The sequence below is a fragment of the Oncorhynchus gorbuscha genome, unplaced genomic scaffold, assembly GCF_021184085.1.
Source record: "Oncorhynchus gorbuscha isolate QuinsamMale2020 ecotype Even-year unplaced genomic scaffold, OgorEven_v1.0 Un_scaffold_2333, whole genome shotgun sequence".
NCBI classification, from domain to species: domain Eukaryota; kingdom Metazoa; phylum Chordata; class Actinopteri; order Salmoniformes; family Salmonidae; genus Oncorhynchus; species Oncorhynchus gorbuscha.
The window spans coordinates 11,593-28,380 of NW_025746877.1; the positions used below are offsets into that span (position 1 = coordinate 11,593).

The window sequence follows — 16,788 nt, forward strand, 5'->3', positions numbered from 1 at the left end:
TTAACCATGTTGGACTGGTCACTAGTACAGGACACATTAACCATGTTGGACTGGTCACTAGTACAGGACAGTTAACCATGTTGGACTGGTCACTAGTACAGGACAGTTAACCATGTTGGACTGGTCACTAGTACAGGACAGTTAACCATGTTAGACCACTAGTACAGGACAGTTAACCATGTTGGACCACTAGTACAGGACAGTTAACCATGTTGGACTGGTCACTCGTACAGGACAGTTAACCATGTTAGACTGGTCACTAGTACAGGACAGTTAACCATGTTGGACTGGTCACTAGTACAGGACAGTTAACCATGTTGGACTGGTCACTAGTACAGGACAGTTAACCATGTTGGACTGGTCACTAGTACAGGACAGTTAACCATGTTGGACTGGTCACTAGTACAGGACAGTTAACCATGTTGGACTGGTCACTAGTACAGGACAGTTAACCATGTTGGACTGGTCACTAGTACAGGACAGTTAACCATGTTGGACTGGTCACTAGTACAGGACAGTTAACCATGTTGGACTGGTCACTAGTACAGGACAGTTAACCATGTTGGACTGGTCACTAGTACAGGACAGTTAACCATGTTGGACTGGTCACTAGTACAGGACAGTTAACCATGTTGGACTGGTCACTAGTACAGGACAGTTAACCATGTTGGACTGGTCACTAGTACAGGACAGTTAACCATGTTGGACTGGTCACTAGTACAGGACAGTTAACCATGTTGGACTGGTCACTAGTACAGGACAGTTAACCATGTTGGACTGGTCACTAGTACAGGACAGTTAACCATGTTGGACTGGTCACTAGTACAGGACAGTTAACCATGTTGGACTGGTCACTAGTACAGGACAGTTAACCATGTTGGACTGGTCACTAGTACAGGACAGTTAACCATGTTGGACTGGTCACTAGTACAGGACAGTTAACCATGTTGGACTGGTCACTAGTACAGGACAGTTAACCATGTTGGACCACTAGTACAGGACAGTTAACCATGTTGGGTCACTAGTACAGGACAGTTAACCATGTTGGACTGGTCACTCGTACAGGACAGTTAACCATGTTGGACTGGTCACTCGTACAGGACAGTTAACCATGTTAGACTGGTCACTAGTACAGGACAGTTAACCATGTTGGACTGGTCACTAGTACAGGACAGTTAACCATGTTGGACTGGTCACTAGTACAGGACAGTTAACCATGTTGGACTGGTCACTAGTACAGGACAGTTAACCATGTTGGACCACTAGTACAGGACAGTTAACCATGTTGGACCACTAGTACAGGACAGTCAACCATGTAAATGGTAAATGCATGTGTGTTTCTGTGTGTTTCAGGTACCAGGACATGAGGAGACAGATCGGCTTTGAGATCAGAGACATGTGGTATAATCTAGGCATGTGTGTTTCTGTGTGTTTCAGGTACCAGGACATGAGGAGACAGATCGGCTTTGAGATCAGAGACATGTGGTATAATCTAGGCATGTGTGTTTCTGTGTGTTTCAGGTACCAGGACATGAGGAGACAGATCGGCTTTGAGATCAGAGACATGTGGTATAATCTAGGTATGAATCATCTATTTCATGTTCTACATATGTATTCAACTAACGTATGTGACCGCCCGGCTCCATTCAGTGTTTTTTAAAAGTAGCGACTCTGAGCTAGAAAATGGTAGATCAGTAACACTACTGTTGAGGAACAATTGGAAAGTAATTCTGCTTTGGAAGATGATAAACTCGTAACCCCACTTTTGAGAAAATGACCCTTGAATGTTTTGGTACCACTACTGGAGAGCTCTTCTTTCACATGCGAGGCCATTTGCTAAACAGAGTGAGTACCGGCAGTTTAGTAAACAACTAAATATTTCAAGGCTAAAGGCTGGTTTATACTACGTATATCAACATGTCTTTAGACAGTTGTGGCAGTGGCATCATGAACATTAAACTTGTCTTTAACGTTATGAAAAAGTATAAACACAAAAACGATGACATCAGCAGCCCGGTGGTCCAGAATAACATAACAGGTGTATTTTAATACCAATAAACCCGTTTAAAACTTGATTTATTAAATGTCAATCTAGCAAACAAGGCAACTAAAAAGCAACTTTCTAAACCATTTCCTGTTCGGTATCTCGCGCGCTATCTAGCTAGCTAACGTTAAGTTAGCTGTATAAACGTTAAGTTAGCTGGCTATTTAACGTTACGTTAGCTGGCTATCCAGTTGAAATAATGACCGTATCATATAGCTTTTTTTTACATTGGATAAAAGTAGAGCCTCTCAGAGCCACAAAATTGTATATCATACCCTGCATTTGAGGAAAAAAATGGGAAACTATTTTTCATTTCAAAGTTGATTAACTTGTAAACTCACTTTTTAAGAAAATTGCCTTTGTATGTTTTGGTATCTAGTGAAGAGCTCCTCTTTGTCTACACCCATTCAGCATCGTTCACACCCTCTTAAGCTTTAGCCCCACCCATCTCCTTTCGATCTCGGAGAGCACACTCAACGGGTGTTGTACACACGTCATGTAACGTTAGCTAACGAGCTGGTCGGATCCTGGGTTACCAGGTTGTTAGTGAAAACAGGAAGGACTAAGGATAGAGAATAGAGGGTCGGATCCTGGGTTACCAGGCTGTTAGTGAAAACAGGAAGGACTAAGGATAGAGAATAGAGGGTTGATCCTGGGTTACCAGGTTGTTAGTGAAAACAGGAAGGACTAAGGATAGAGAATAGAGGGTTGATCCTGGGTTACCAGGTTGTTAGTGAAAACAGGAAGGACTAAGGATAGAGAATAGAGGGTTGATCCTGGGTTACCAGGTTGTTAGTGAAAACAGAAAGGACTAAGGATAGAGAATAGAGGGTTGATCCTGGGTTACCAGGTTGTTAGTGAAAACTGGAAGGACTAAGGATAGAGAATAGATGGTCGGATCCTGGGTTACCAGGTTGTTTGTGAAAACAGGAAGGACTAAGGATAGAGAATAGAGGGTTGATCCTGGGTTACCAGGTTGTTAGTGAAAACAGGAAAGACTAAGAATAGAGAATAGAGGGTTGATCCTGGGTTACCAGGTTGTTAGTGAAAACAGGAAGGACTAAGGATAGAGAATAGAGGGTCGGATCCTGGGTTACCAGGTTGTTAGTGAAAACAGGAAGGACTAAGGATAGAGAATAGAGGGTTGATCCTGGGTTACCAGGTTGTTAGTGAAAACAGGAAGGACTAAGGATAGAGAATAGAGGGTTGATCCTGGGTTACCAGGTTGTTAGTGAAAACAGGAAGGACTAAGGATAGAGAATAGAGGGTTGATCCTGGGTTACCAGGTTGTTAGTGAAAACAGAAAGGACTAAGGATAGAGAATAGAGGGTTGATCCTGGGTTACCAGGTTGTTAGTGAAAACAGGAAGGACTAAGGATAGAGAATAGAGGGTTGATCCTGGGTTACCAGGTTGTTAGTGAAAACAGGAAGGACTAAGGATAGAGAATAGAGGGTTGATCCTGGGTTACCAGGTTGTTAGTGAAAACAGAAAGGACTAAGGATAGAGAATAGAGGGTTGATCCTGGGTTACCAGGTTGTTAGTGAAAACAGAAAGGACTAAGGATAGAGAATAGAGGGTTGATCCTGGGTTACCAGGTTGTTAGTGAAAACAGAAAGGACTAAGGATAGAGAATAGAGGGTTGATCCTGGGTTACCAGGTTGTTAGTGAAAACAGGAAGGACTAAGGATAGAGAATAGAGGGTTGATCCTGGGTTACCAGGTTGTTAGTGAAAACAGGAAGGACTAAGGATAGAGAATAGATGGTCGGAGCCTGGGTTAATTGGCTTCATGTTGTTGTTGTGGAAGCAGAACTACAGCAGAGACATCACAAAGGAGACAGAGAATGACAAGGTGTTAGTTTGAATAGGCCTGTTCTGTTCCTTCAAATAGGTAATCAGTTTCTGCTTTTCTATTTCTCTCATGCTCTCTCTTTCTTAATTACAACTCTTACCATGATGTCATATTGATTCCCACACCTGTGTTTTCATAATGCAAGTAATTCTGGTTTTGGACCTGAGGCTTTTCTCAGGAAATTCACCTCTCATCTTCTGAATGTCAATCAAAACCCTGATGAACATTGAAAAGACACTGGAGGAACGACAAATACATGTTTATGCCCTTGGGGGGCCCCTCTAGTAGTTTCCTCCTGTGGTTTACACCAACATACTGTACCATCTCACCAGATACATGTTTATGCCCTTGGGGGGCCCCTCTAGTAGTTTCCTCCTGTGGTTTACACCAACATACTGTACCATCTCACCAGATACATGTTTATGCCCTTGGGGGGCCCCTCTAGTAGTTTCCTCCTGTGGTTTACACCAACATACTGTACCATCTCAACAGATACATGTTTATGCCCTTGGGGGGCCCCTCTAGTAGTTTCCTCCTGTGGTTTACACCAACATATTGTACCATCTCACCAGATACATGTTTATGCCCTTGGGGGGCCCCTCTAGTAGTTTCCTCCTGTGGTTTACACCAACATACTGTACCATCTCACCAGATACATGTTTATGCCCTTGGGGGGCCCCTCTAGTAGTTTCCTCCTGTGGTTTACACCAAGACAATTTAACAGAGGACCATGCTTTGTATTCCTGCTCTATCTATGGCCTGGTCCCCTTTAAAGGTACCCTCATCTGTTGACCGTTTGTTCATTATTCCCTCATCTGTGTATTCATCCACAGGTTATATATCATTATATAATATATGTCATTTAGCAGACTCTTTTATCCAAGGTGCGTAATTATTTTGTTGAATGTATGTGTGGGTGTTCCACCCATTATCATGGCCTTGTAAGCCCCGTGCTCTACCATTTGTGGTTAACTTTATTTAACTCGGCACGTCAGTTAAGAACAAATTATTATTTTCAATGACGGCCTAGGAACAGTTGGGTTAACTGCCTTGTTCAAGGGCAGAACGACAGATTTGTACCTTGTCAGCTCGGGGATTCGATCCAGCAACCTTTTGGTTACTGGCCCAACGCTCTAACCCTTTGATTTGTACTTTGTCAGCTCGGGGATTCGATCCAGCAACCTTTAGGTTACTGGCCCAACGCTCTAGCCCCTTGATTTGTACTTTGTCAGCTCGGGGATTCAATCCAGCAACCTTTAGGTTACTGGCCCAACGCTCTAACCCCTTGATTTGTACTTTGTCAGCTCGGGGATTCAATCTAGCAACCTTTAGGTTACTGGCCCAACGCTCTAACCCCTTGATTTGTACTTTGTCAGCTCGGGGATTCAATCCAGCAACCTTTAGGTTACTGGCCCAACGCTCTAACCCCTTGATTTGTACTTTGTCAGCTCGGGGGATTCGATCCAGCAACCTTTAGGTTACTGGCCCGACGCTCTAGCCCCTTGATTTGTACTTTGTCAGCTCGGGGATTCAATCCAGCAACCTTTAGGTTACTGGCCCAACGCTCTAACCCCTTGATTTGTACTTTGTCAGCTCGGGGATTCAATCCAGCAACCTTTAGGTTACTGGCCCAACGCTCTAACCCCTTGATTTGTACTTTGTCAGCTCGGGGATTCAATCCAGCAACCTTTAGGTTACTGGCCCAACGCTCTAACCCCTTGATTTGTACTTTGTCAGCTCGGGGATTCAATCCAGCAACCTTTAGGTTACTGGCCCAACGCTCTAACCCCTTGATTTGTACTTTGTCAGCTCGGGGATTCAATCCAGCAACCTTTAGGTTACTGGCCCGACGCTCTAGCCCCTTGATTTGTACTTTGTCAGCTCGGGGATTCAATCCAGCAACCTTTAGGTTACTGGCCCAACGCTCTAACCCCTTGATTTGTACTTTGTCAGCTCGGGGATTCAATCCAGCAACCTTTAGGTTACTGGCCCAACGCTCTAACCCCTTTATTTGTACTTTGTCAGCTCGGGGGATTCGATCCAGCAACCTTTAGGTTACTGGCCCGACGCTCTAGCCCCTTGATTTGTACTTTGTCAGCTCGGGGATTCAATCTAGCAACCTTTAGGTTACTGGCCCAACGCTCTAACCCCTTGATTTGTACTTTGTCAGCTCGGGGATTCGATCCAGCAACCTTTAGGTTACTGGCCCAACGCTCTAACCCCTTGATTTGTACTTTGTCAGCTCGGGGGATTCGATCCAGCAACCTTTAGGTTACTGGCCCAACGCTCTAACCACCTGCCTCGTCTGCAGGGGCTCAGATATTTGATGAAGTTTTATCTCTCCCCAGGTCCACACAAGATCAAGTTCATCCCAGAGATGGTGGGTCCCATCCTAGAGATGACTCTGGTCCCAGAGATAGAGCTGAGGAAAGCTACCATCCCCATCTTCTTTGACATGATGCAGTGTGAATTCCACTTCACATGCAGCTTCCAAAGGGTCTGTATCAGTCAATCGGTCTGTCCATCAATCAGCCAGTCAGTCTGTCCATCAATCAGCCAGTCAGTCTGTCCATCAATCAGCCAGTCAATCAGCCAGTCAGTCTGTCCATCAATCAGCTAGTCCGTCCATCAATCAGCTAGTCCATCAATCAGCCAGTCAATCAGTCAGTCAGTCTGTCCATCAATCAGCTAGTCCATCAATCAGCCTGTCAATCAGTCAGTCAGTCAGTATATTAATCAATCAGTCAGTCAGTCAGTATATTAATCAGTCAGATCTACCAATCAATCAGATGTATTGATAAAGCCCTTTTTACATCAGAAGTTTCTTCAAGAATGTTTAACAATAACCCCACGTTGACCCCAAAGAGCTGGAGCACAGAGGTCAAGGATGGGTGGTAACATCCTCTAAAACCTCACCCTCCCAGGAGACTAACGCAATGTTGCTAAATGTTTCCAGCTCTGAATTGACTCATAGTGTAGCGTTGTCAAGCCCATGTACTGCCCTCGCTACGACCAGGTCACATGTCTTCCATGTACTGCCCTCATTACGACCAGGTCACATGTCTTCCATGTACTGCCCTCATTACGACCAGGTCACATGTCTTCCATGTACTGCCCTTGTTACGACCAGGTGACATGTCTTCCAGGTACTGCCCTTATTACGACCAGGTCACATGTCTTCTAGGTACTGCCCTTATTACGACCAGGTCACATGTCTTCTAGGTACTGCCCTTATTACGACCAGGTCACATGTCTTCTAGGTACTGCCCTTATTACGACCAGGTCACATGTCTTCCATGTACTGCCCTTATTACGACCAGGTCACATGTCTTCTAGGTACTGCCCTTATTACGACCAGGTCACATGTCTTCTAGGTACTGCCCTCATTACGACCAGGTCACATGTCTTCCATGTACTGCCCTCGTTACGACCAGGTCACATGTCTTCCATGTACTGCCCTCGTTACGACCAGGTCACATGTCTTCCATGTACTGCCCTCGTTACGACCAGGTCACATGTCTTCCATGTACTGCCCTTGTTACGACCAGGTCACATGTCTTCCATGTACTGCCCTCGTTACGACCAGGTCACATGTCTTCCATGTACTGCCCTTGTTACGACCAGGTCACATGTCTTCCATGTACTGCCCTCGTTACGACCAGGTCACATGTCTTCCATGTACTGCCCTCGTTACGACCAGGTCACATGTCTTCCATGTACTGCCCTCGTTATGACCAGGTCACATGTCTTCCATGTACTGCCCTCGTTACGACCAGGTCACATGTCTTCCATGTACTGCCCTTATTACGACCAGGTCACATGTCTTCCATGTACTGCCCTTATATTACAACCAGGTCACATGTCTTCCATGTACTGCCCTTATTACTACCAGGTCACATGTCTTCCATGTACTGCCCTCGTTACGACCAGGTCACATGTCTTCAATGTACTGCCCTCGTTACGACCAGGTCACATGTCTTCCATGTACTGCCCTCGTTACGACCAGGTCACATGTCTTCCATGTACTGCCCTTATTACGACCAGGTCACATGTCTTCCATGTACTGCCCTTATTACGACCAGGTCACATGTCTTCCATGTACTGCCCTTATTACGACCAGGTCACATGTCTTCCATGTACTGCCCTCATTACGACCAGGTCACATGTCTTCTAGGTACTGCCCTTATTACGACCAGGTCACATGTCTTCCATGTACTGCCCTTATTACGACCAGGTCACATGTCTTCCATGTACTGCCCTCATTACGACCAGGTCACATGTCTTCTAGGTACTGCCCTCGTTACGACCAGGTCACATGTCTTCCATGTACTGCCCTTATTACGACCAGGTCACATGTCTTCTAGGTACTGCCCTTGTTACGACCAGGTCACATGTCTTCCATGTACTGCCCTCGTTACGACCAGGTCACATGTCTTCCAGGTACTGCCCTTGTTACGACCAGGTCACATGTCTTCTAGGTACTGCCCTTATTACGACCAGGTCACATGTCTTCCATGTACTGCCCTCGTTACGACCAGGTCACATGTCTTCTAGGTACTGCCCTTATTACGACCAGGTCACATGTCTTCTAGGTACTGCCCTTATTACGACCAGGTCACATGTCTTCTAGGTACTGCCCTTATTACGACCAGGTCACATGTCTTCTAGGTACTGCCCTTATTACGACCAGGTCACATGTCTTCTAGGTACTGCCCTTATTACGACCAGGTCACATGTCTTCTAGGTACTGCCCTTATTACGACCAGGTCACATGTCTTCCATGTACTGCCCTTATTACGACCAGGTCACATGTCTTCCATGTACTGCCCTTATTACGACCAGGTCACATGTCTTCCATGTACTGCCCTTATTACGACCAGGTCACATGTCTTCCATGTACTGCCCTCGTTACGACCAGGTCACATGTCTTCAATGTACTGCCCTCGTTACGACCAGGTCACATGTCTTCCATGTACTGCCCTCGTTACGACCAGGTCACATGTCTTCCATGTACTGCCCTTATTACGACCAGGTCACATGTCTTCCATGTACTGCCCTTATTACGACCAGGTCACATGTCTTCCATGTACTGCCCTCATTACGACCAGGTCACATGTCTTCTAGGTACTGCCCTTATTACGACCAGGTCACATGTCTTCCATGTACTGCCCTTATTACGACCAGGTCACGTCTTCCATGTACTGCCCTCATTACGACCAGGTCACATGTCTTCTAGGTACTGCCCTCGTTACGACCAGGTCACATGTCTTCCATGTACTGCCCTTATTACGACCAGGTCACATGTCTTCTAGGTACTGCCCTTGTTACGACCAGGTCACATGTCTTCCATGTACTGCCCTCGTTACGACCAGGTCACATGTCTTCCAGGTACTGCCCTTGTTACGACCAGGTCACATGTCTTCTAGGTACTGCCCTCATTACGACCAGGTCACATGTCTTCCATGTACTGCCCTCATTACGACCAGGTCACATGTCTTCCATGTACTGCCCTCGTTACGACCAGGTCACATGTCTTCCATGTACTGCCCTCGTTACGACCAGGTCACATGTCTTCCATGTACTGCCCTCATTACGACCAGGTCACATGTCTTCCATGTACTGCCCTCATTACGACCAGGTCACATGTCTTCCATGTACTGCCCTCATTACGACCAGGTCACATGTCTTCCATGTACTGCCCTCATTACGACCAGGTCACATGTCACGCCGTCTTCCAAAGTTCACCCCCCTCTTTGCCTTACTGATATCCCATTGGTCACATGTGGACCAATCAAACCCCCCTCTTTGCCTTACTGATATCCCATTGGTCACATGTGGACCAATCAAACCCCCCTCTTTGCCTTACTGATATCCCATTGGTCACATGTGGACCAATCAAACCGCCCTCTTTGCCTTACTGATATCCCATTGGTCACATGTGGACCAATCAAACCGCCCTCTTTGCCTTACTGATATCCCATTGGTCACATGTGTACCAATCAAACCCCCCTCTTTGCCTTACTGATATCCCATTGGTCACATGTGTACCAATGGGATATCACATTGTTTCGTTGGTATTACATTCCCAGTCTAACCCAGTCTCCTGCAGAACTCTCCCAGAACCTCCCAGTCAGTCTCCCAGATCCTCCCAGTCAGTCTCCCATATCCTCCCAGTCAGTCTCCCATATCCTCTCAGTCTGTCTCCCAGATCCTCCCAGTCAGTCTCCCAGATCCTCCCAGTCAGTCTCCCAGATCCTCCCAGTCAGTCTCCCAGATCCTCCCAGTCAGTCTCCCAGATCCTCCCAGTCAGTCTCCCAGATCCTCCCAGTCTGTCTCCCAGATCCTCACAGTCTGTCTCCCAGTCAGTCTCCCAGTCTGTCTCCCAGATCCTCCCAGTCTGTCTCCCAGATCCTCCCAGTCTGTCTCCCAGATCCTCCCAGTCTGTCTCCCAGATCCTCCCAGTCTGTCTCCCAGATCCTCCCAGTCTGTCTCCCAGATCCTCCCAGTCTGTCTCCCAGATCCTCCCAGTCTGTCTCCCAGTCAGTCTCCCAGTCTGTCTCCCAGATCCTCCCAGTCAGTCTCCCAGTCAGTCTCCCAGATCCTCCCAGGCTGTCTCCCAGATCCTCCCAGGCTGTCTCCCAGATCCTCCCAGTCAGTCTCCCAGATCCTCCCAGTCAGTCTCCCAGATCCTCCCAGTCTGTCTCCCAGATCCTCCCAGTCTGTCTCCCAGATCCTCCCAGTCTGTCTCCCAGATCCTCCCAGTCAGTCTCCCAGATCCTCCCAGTCTGTCTCCCAGATCCTCCCAGTCTGTCTCCCAGTCAGTCTCCCAGTCTGTCTCCCAGATCCTCCCAGTCAGTCTCCCAGTAAGTCTCCCAGATCCTCCCAGTCAGTCTCCCAGATCCTCCCAGGCTGTCTCCCAGATCCTCCCAGTCAGTCTCCCAGATCCTCCCAGTCAGTCTCCCAGTCAGACTCACAGATCCTCCCAGTCAGTTTCCCTATCCTCTCCCTATAGGCCCTGGTCTAAAGTAGTGCACTACTACCCTATAAACCCTGGTCTAAAGTAGTGCACTATAAAGGGATTAGGGAGCCAGTTGGGACAGTCAGTCTGTTAGAGTTGGGAGTGAAGGGGAGGCCTGGTAATTCAGTTAGTGTCAGTCAGGACTCGACTCTTTGGGAACGACTACATCCTCTTATGTCCCCTCTACACTCAAATAGGATCAATTTCCCTTAATGCATCCCAAATGGCACCCTATTCCCTATATAGTGCACTACTTCTGACCAGGCCCTATATGGAATAGTGCACTATTTTTGATCAGGACCTGTAGTGCACTATATAGGGAATAGGGAGCCATTTGGGCCGTTTACAAATAGATTTCTAGACTGCAGTGTAAAACTTAGCAGAGAGAGAGAGTTGCCTCTCTTCCTCCAGAGCGATCCGTATCTCTTCCTCCAGAGCGATCCGTATCTCTTCCTCTAGAGCGATCCGTATCTCTTCCTCTAGAGCGATCCGTATCTCTTCCTCTAGAGCGATCCGTCTCTCTTCCTCCAGAGCGATCCGTCTCTCTTCCTCCAGAGCGATCCGTCTCTCTTCCTCCAGAGCGATCCGTATCTCTTCCTCCAGAGCGATCCGTATCTCTTCCTCCAGAGCGATCCGTATCTCTTCATCCAGAGCGATCTGTATCTCTTCCTCCAGAGCGATCTGTATCTCTTCCTCCAGAGCGATCCGTATCTCTTCCTCCAAGAGCGATCCGTATCTCTTCCTCCAAGAGCGATCCGTATCTCTTCCTCCAAGAGCGATCCGTATCTCTTCCTCCAGAGCGATCCGTCTCTCTTCCTCCAGAGCGAGCCGTCTCTCTTCCTCCAGAGCGAGCCGTCTCTCTTCCTCCAGAGCGATCCGTCTCTCTTCCTCCAGAGCGATCCGTCTCTCTTCCTCCAGAGCGATCCGTCTCTCTTCCTCCAGAGCGATCCGTCTCTCTTCCTCCAGAGCGATCCGTCTCTCTTCCTCCAGAGCGATCCGTATCTCTTCCTCCAGAGCGAGCCGTCTCTCTTCCTCCAGAGCGAGCCGTCTCTCTTCCTCCAGAGCGATCCGTCTCTCTTCCTCCAGAGCGATCCGTCTCTCTTCCTCCAGAGCGATCCGTCTCTCTTCCTCCAGAGCGATCCGTCTCTCTTCCTCCAGAGCGATCCGTCTCTCTTCCTCCAGAGCGATCCGTATCTCTTCCTCCAGAGCGATCCGTATCTCTTCCTCCAGAGCGATCCGTATCTCTTCCTCCAGAGCGATCCGTCTCTCTTCCTCCAGAGCGATCCGTCTCTCTTCCTCCAGAGCGATCCGTATCTCTTCCTCCAGAGCGATCCGTATCTCTTCCTCCAGAGCGATCCGTATCTCTTCCTCCAGAGCGATCCGTATCTCTTCCTCCAAGAGCGATCCGTATCTCTTCCTCCAAGAGCGATCCGTATCTCTTCCTCCAGAGCGATCCGTCTCTCTTCCTCCAGAGCGAGCCGTCTCTCTTCCTCCAGAGCGAGCCGTCTCTCTTCCTCCAGAGCGATTTGTCTCTCTTCCTCCAGAGCGATCCGTATCTCTTCCTCCAGAGCCAGCCGTCTCTCTTCCTCCAGAGCCAGCCGTCTCTCTTCCTCCAGAGCGAGCCGTCTCTCTTCCTCCAGAGCGAGCCGTCTCTCTTCCTCCAGAGCGATCCGTCTCTCTTCCTCCAGAGCGATCCGTCTCTCTTCCTCCAGAGCGATCCGTCTCTCTTCCTCCAGAGCGATCCGTCTCTCTTCCTCCAGAGCGATCCGTCTCTCTTCCTCCAGAGCGATCCGTATCTCTTCCTCCAGAGCGATCCGTATCTCTTCCTCCAGAGCGATCCGTATCTCTTCCTCCAGAGCGATCCGTATCTCTTCCTCCAGAGCGATCCGTATCTCTTCCTCCAAGAGCGATCCGTATCTCTTCCTCCAAGAGCGATCCGTATCTCTTCCTCCAGAGCGAGCCGTCTCTCTTCCTCCAGAGCGAGCCGTCTCTCTTCCTCCAGAGCGATCCGTCTCTCTTCCTCCAGAGCGATCCGTCTCTCTTCCTCCAGAGCGATCCGTCTCTCTTCCTCCAGAGCGATCCGTCTCTCTTCCTCCAGAGCGATGTGTCTCTCCTCCAGAGCGATCCGTCTCTCTTCCTCCAGAGCGATCCGTCTCTTCCTCCAGAGCGATCCGTCTCTCTTCCCCCAGAGCGATCCGTCTCTCTTCCCCCAGAGCGATGTGTCTCTATTCCTCCAGAGCGATGTGTCTCTATTCATCCAGAGCGATGTGTCTCTCTTCCTCCAGAGCGAGCCGTCTCTATTCCTCCAGAGCGATCCTTCTCTCTTCCTCCAGAGCGATGTGTCTCTCTTCCTCCAGAGCGAGCCGTCTGTCTTCCTCCAGAGCGATCCGTCTGTCTTCCTCCAGAGCGATCCGTCTCTCTTCCTCCAGAGCGAGCCGTCTGTCTTCCTCCAGAGCGATCCGTCTCTCTTCCTCCAGAGCGAGCCGTCTGTCTTCCTCCAGAGCGATGTCTGTCTTCCTCCAGAGCGATCCGTCTCTCCTGACTGACACAACAGCAGCAGCACACAAGCAGGCAGTTCACGTAGGAGCTAACGTCCCACTATAAGTGGATGTGCCGGCTCACCTTCCTTCTGTCGTCTTTCTGGGACGAAGGGAGTAAAAGAGAGAGAGAGAATATTAGAGGATGTGTCTTCCTGTCATGGTCTTACTCCTCATGCTCCCTGCTCAGCCATAGCCAATCACAGGCAGATAAAGAGAAGTTACTGAGAGTCATCAGACTGATAATGAAGTGATTTAATATGAGCTCACAGTCCACCAGGCTGAAAGAGAGGTGATTAAACCGAGAGGAGAGGTCCTCTCAACCAACAGAGAGAGAGAGAAGAGACAGGGGGGTGGAGAGAGAGAGGAGAGGGGGGAGAGACAGGGGGTGGAGAGGGAGAGGGGGAGAGACGGGGGTGGAGATAGAGAGAAGAGACAGGGGGGTGGAGAGAGAGAGAAGAGAGGGGGAGAGAGAGGGGGAAGAAGAGAGGTGAAGGAGAGAAAGAGAAGAGAGAGGGAGGAGAGAGAAGAGAGGGGGGGAGAGAGGGGGGAGAGAGAGTATAGAGAGGGGGAGAGAGAGGAGAGGGGGAGGAGAGAGATGGATGAGGGAGGAGAGGAGAGAGAGTTTTGGAAAGAGAGGGTATAGAGAGGGGGAAGGAGAGAGAGAGAGAAGAGAGGGGAGGAGAGAGAGGGTATAGAGAGGGGGAAGGAGAGAGAGGGTATAGAGAGGGGGAAGGAGAGAGAGAGAGAAGAGAGGGGAGGAGAGAGAGGGTATAGAGAGGGGAAGGAGAGAGAGGGTATAGAGAGGGGGAAGGATAGAGAGGGGGAAGGAGAGAGAGGGTATAGAGAGGGGGAAGGAGAGAGAGAGAGAAGAGAGGGGGAGGAGAGAGAGGGTATAGAGAGGGGGAAGGAGAGAGAGGGTATAGAGAGGGGGAAGGAGAGAGAGAGAGAAGAGAGGGGGAGGAGAGAGAGGGTATAGAGAGGGGGAAGGAGAGAGAGGGTATAGAGAGGGGGAAGGATAGAGAGGGGGAAGGAGAGAGAGGGTATAGAGAGGGGGAAGGAGAGAGAGAGAAGAGAGGGGGAGGAGAGAGAGGGTATAGAGAGGGGGAAGGAGAGAGAGGGTATAGAGAGGGGGAAGGAGAGAGAGAGGAGAGAGGGGGAGGAGAGAGAGGGTATAGAGAGGGGGAAGGAGAGAGAGGGTATAGAGAGGGGGAAGGAGAGAGAGAGAAGAGAGGGGAGGAGAGAGAGGGTATAGAGAGGGGGAAGGAGAGAGAGGGTATAGAGAGGGGGAAGGAGAGAGAGAGAAGAGAGGGGAGGGAGAGAGAGGGTATAGAGAGGGGGAAGGAGAGAGAGGGTATAGAGAGGGGGAAGGAGAGAGAGAGAGAGAGGGGAGGAGAGAGAGGGTATAGAGAGGGGGAAGGAGAGAGAGGGTATAGAGAGGGGGAAGGAGAGAGAGAGAAGAGAGGGGAGGAGAGAGAGGGTATAGAGAGGGGGAAGGAGAGAGAGGGTATAGAGAGGGGGAAGGGAGAGAGAGAGAAGAGAGGGGGAGGAGAGAGAGGGTATAGAGAGGGGGAAGGAGAGAGAGGGTATAGAGAGGGGGAAGGAGAGAGAGGGTATAGAGAGGGGGAAGGAGAGAGAGGGTATAGAGAGGGGAAGGAGAGAGAGAGAGAAGAGAGGGGGAGGAGAGAGAGGGTATAGAGAGGGGAAGGAGAGAGAGGGTATAGAGAGGGGGAAGGAGAGAGAGAGAAGAGAGGGGGAGGAGAGAGAGGGTATAGAGAGGGGGAAGGAGAGAGAGGGTATAGAGAGGGGGAAGGAGAGAGAGAGGAGAGAGGGGAGGAGAGAGAGGGTATAGAGAGGGGGAAGGAGAGAGAGGGTATAGAGAGGGGGAAGGAGAGAGAGAGAAGAGAGGGGAGGAGAGAGAGGGTATAGAGAGGGGGAAGGAGAGAGAGGGTATAGAGAGGGGAAGGAGAGAGAGAGAAGAGAGGGGGAGGAGAGAGAGGGTATAGAGAGGGGGAAGGAGAGAGAGAGAGAAGAGGGGAAGGAGAGAGAGGGTATAGAGAGGGGGAAGGAGAGAGAGGGTATAGAGAGGGGGAAGGAGAGAGAGGGTATAGAGAGGGGGAAGGAGAGAGAGGGTATAGAGAGGGGGAAGGAGAGAGAGGGTATAGAGAGGGGGAAGGAGAGAGAGAGAGAAGAGAGGGGGAGGAGAGAGAGGGTATAGAGAGGGGGAAGGAGAGAGAGGGTATAGAGAGGGGGAAGGAGAGAGAGAGAAGAGAGGGGAGGAGAGAGAGGGTATAGAGAGGGGGAAGGAGAGAGAGGGTATAGAGAGGGGGAAGGAGAGAGAGAGGAGAGAGGGGGAGGAGAGAGAGGGTATAGAGAGGGGGAAGGAGAGAGAGGGTATAGAGAGGGGGAAGGAGAGAGAGAGAAGAGAGGGGGAGGAGAGAGAGGGTATAGAGAGGGGGAAGGAGAGAGAGGGTATAGAGAGGGGGAAGGAGAGAGAGAGAAGAGAGGGGGAGGAGAGAGAGGGTATAGAGAGGGGGAAGGAGAGAGAGGGTATAGAGAGGGGGAAGGAGAGAGAGAGGAGAGAGGGGGAGGAGAGAGAGGGTATAGAGAGGGGGAAGGAGAGAGAGGGTATAGAGAGGGGGAAGGAGAGAGAGAGAAGAGAGGGGAGGAGAGAGAGGGTATAGAGAGGGGGAAGGAGAGAGAGAGAGAGAGGGGAAGGAGAGAGAGGGTATAGAGAGGGGGAAGGAGAGAGAGGGTATAGAGAGGGGGAAGGAGAGAGAGAGAAGAGAGGGGGAGGAGAGAGAGGGTATAGAGAGGGGGAAGGAGAGAGAGGGTATAGAGAGGGGGAAGGAGAGAGAGAGAAGAGAGGGGGAGGAGAGAGAGGGTATAGAGAGGGGGAAGGAGAGAGAGGGTATAGAGAGGGGGAAGGAGAGAGAGAGAAGAGAGGGGGAGGAGAGAGAGGGTATAGAGAGGGGGAAGGGAGAGAGAGGGTATAGAGAGGGGGAAGGAGAGAGAGGGTATAGAGAGGGGGAAGGAGAGAGAGAGAAGAGAGGGGGAGGAGAGAGAGGGTATAGAGAGGGGGAAGGAGAGAGAGGGTATAGAGAGGGGGAAGGAGAGAGAGAGGAGAGAGGGGGAGGAGAGAGAGGGTATAGAGAGGGGGAAGGAGAGAGAGGGTATAGAGAGGGGGAAGGAGAGAGAGAGAAGAGAGGGGGAGGAGAGAGAGGGTATAGAGAGGGGGAAGGAGAGAGAGAGAGAAGAGGGGAAGGAGAGAGAGGGTATAGAGAGGGGGAAGGAGAGAGAGGGTATAGAGAGGGGGAAGGAGAGAGAGAGAAGAGAGG

At 49.9% G+C, this 16,788-nt stretch overlaps 1 protein-coding gene across 1 annotated transcript in view; it reads left to right on the forward strand.

The window, feature by feature from the left end:
* Nucleotides 1-1,353: 1,353 nt before the first annotated feature.
* Nucleotides 1,354-16,788, forward strand: part of LOC124025666 (dedicator of cytokinesis protein 1-like) — a gene marked incomplete at both ends in the record, with an annotated part of 64,588 nt that continues 49,153 nt past the window's right edge. Inside the window, 3 exons of the mRNA XM_046339003.1 lie at nt 1,354-1,401; nt 1,438-1,580; nt 6,244-6,392. Coding sequence (XP_046194959.1) covers nt 1,354-1,401; nt 1,438-1,580; nt 6,244-6,392 — 340 coding nt within the window. The remainder of the gene's footprint in view (nt 1,402-1,437; nt 1,581-6,243; nt 6,393-16,788) is intronic.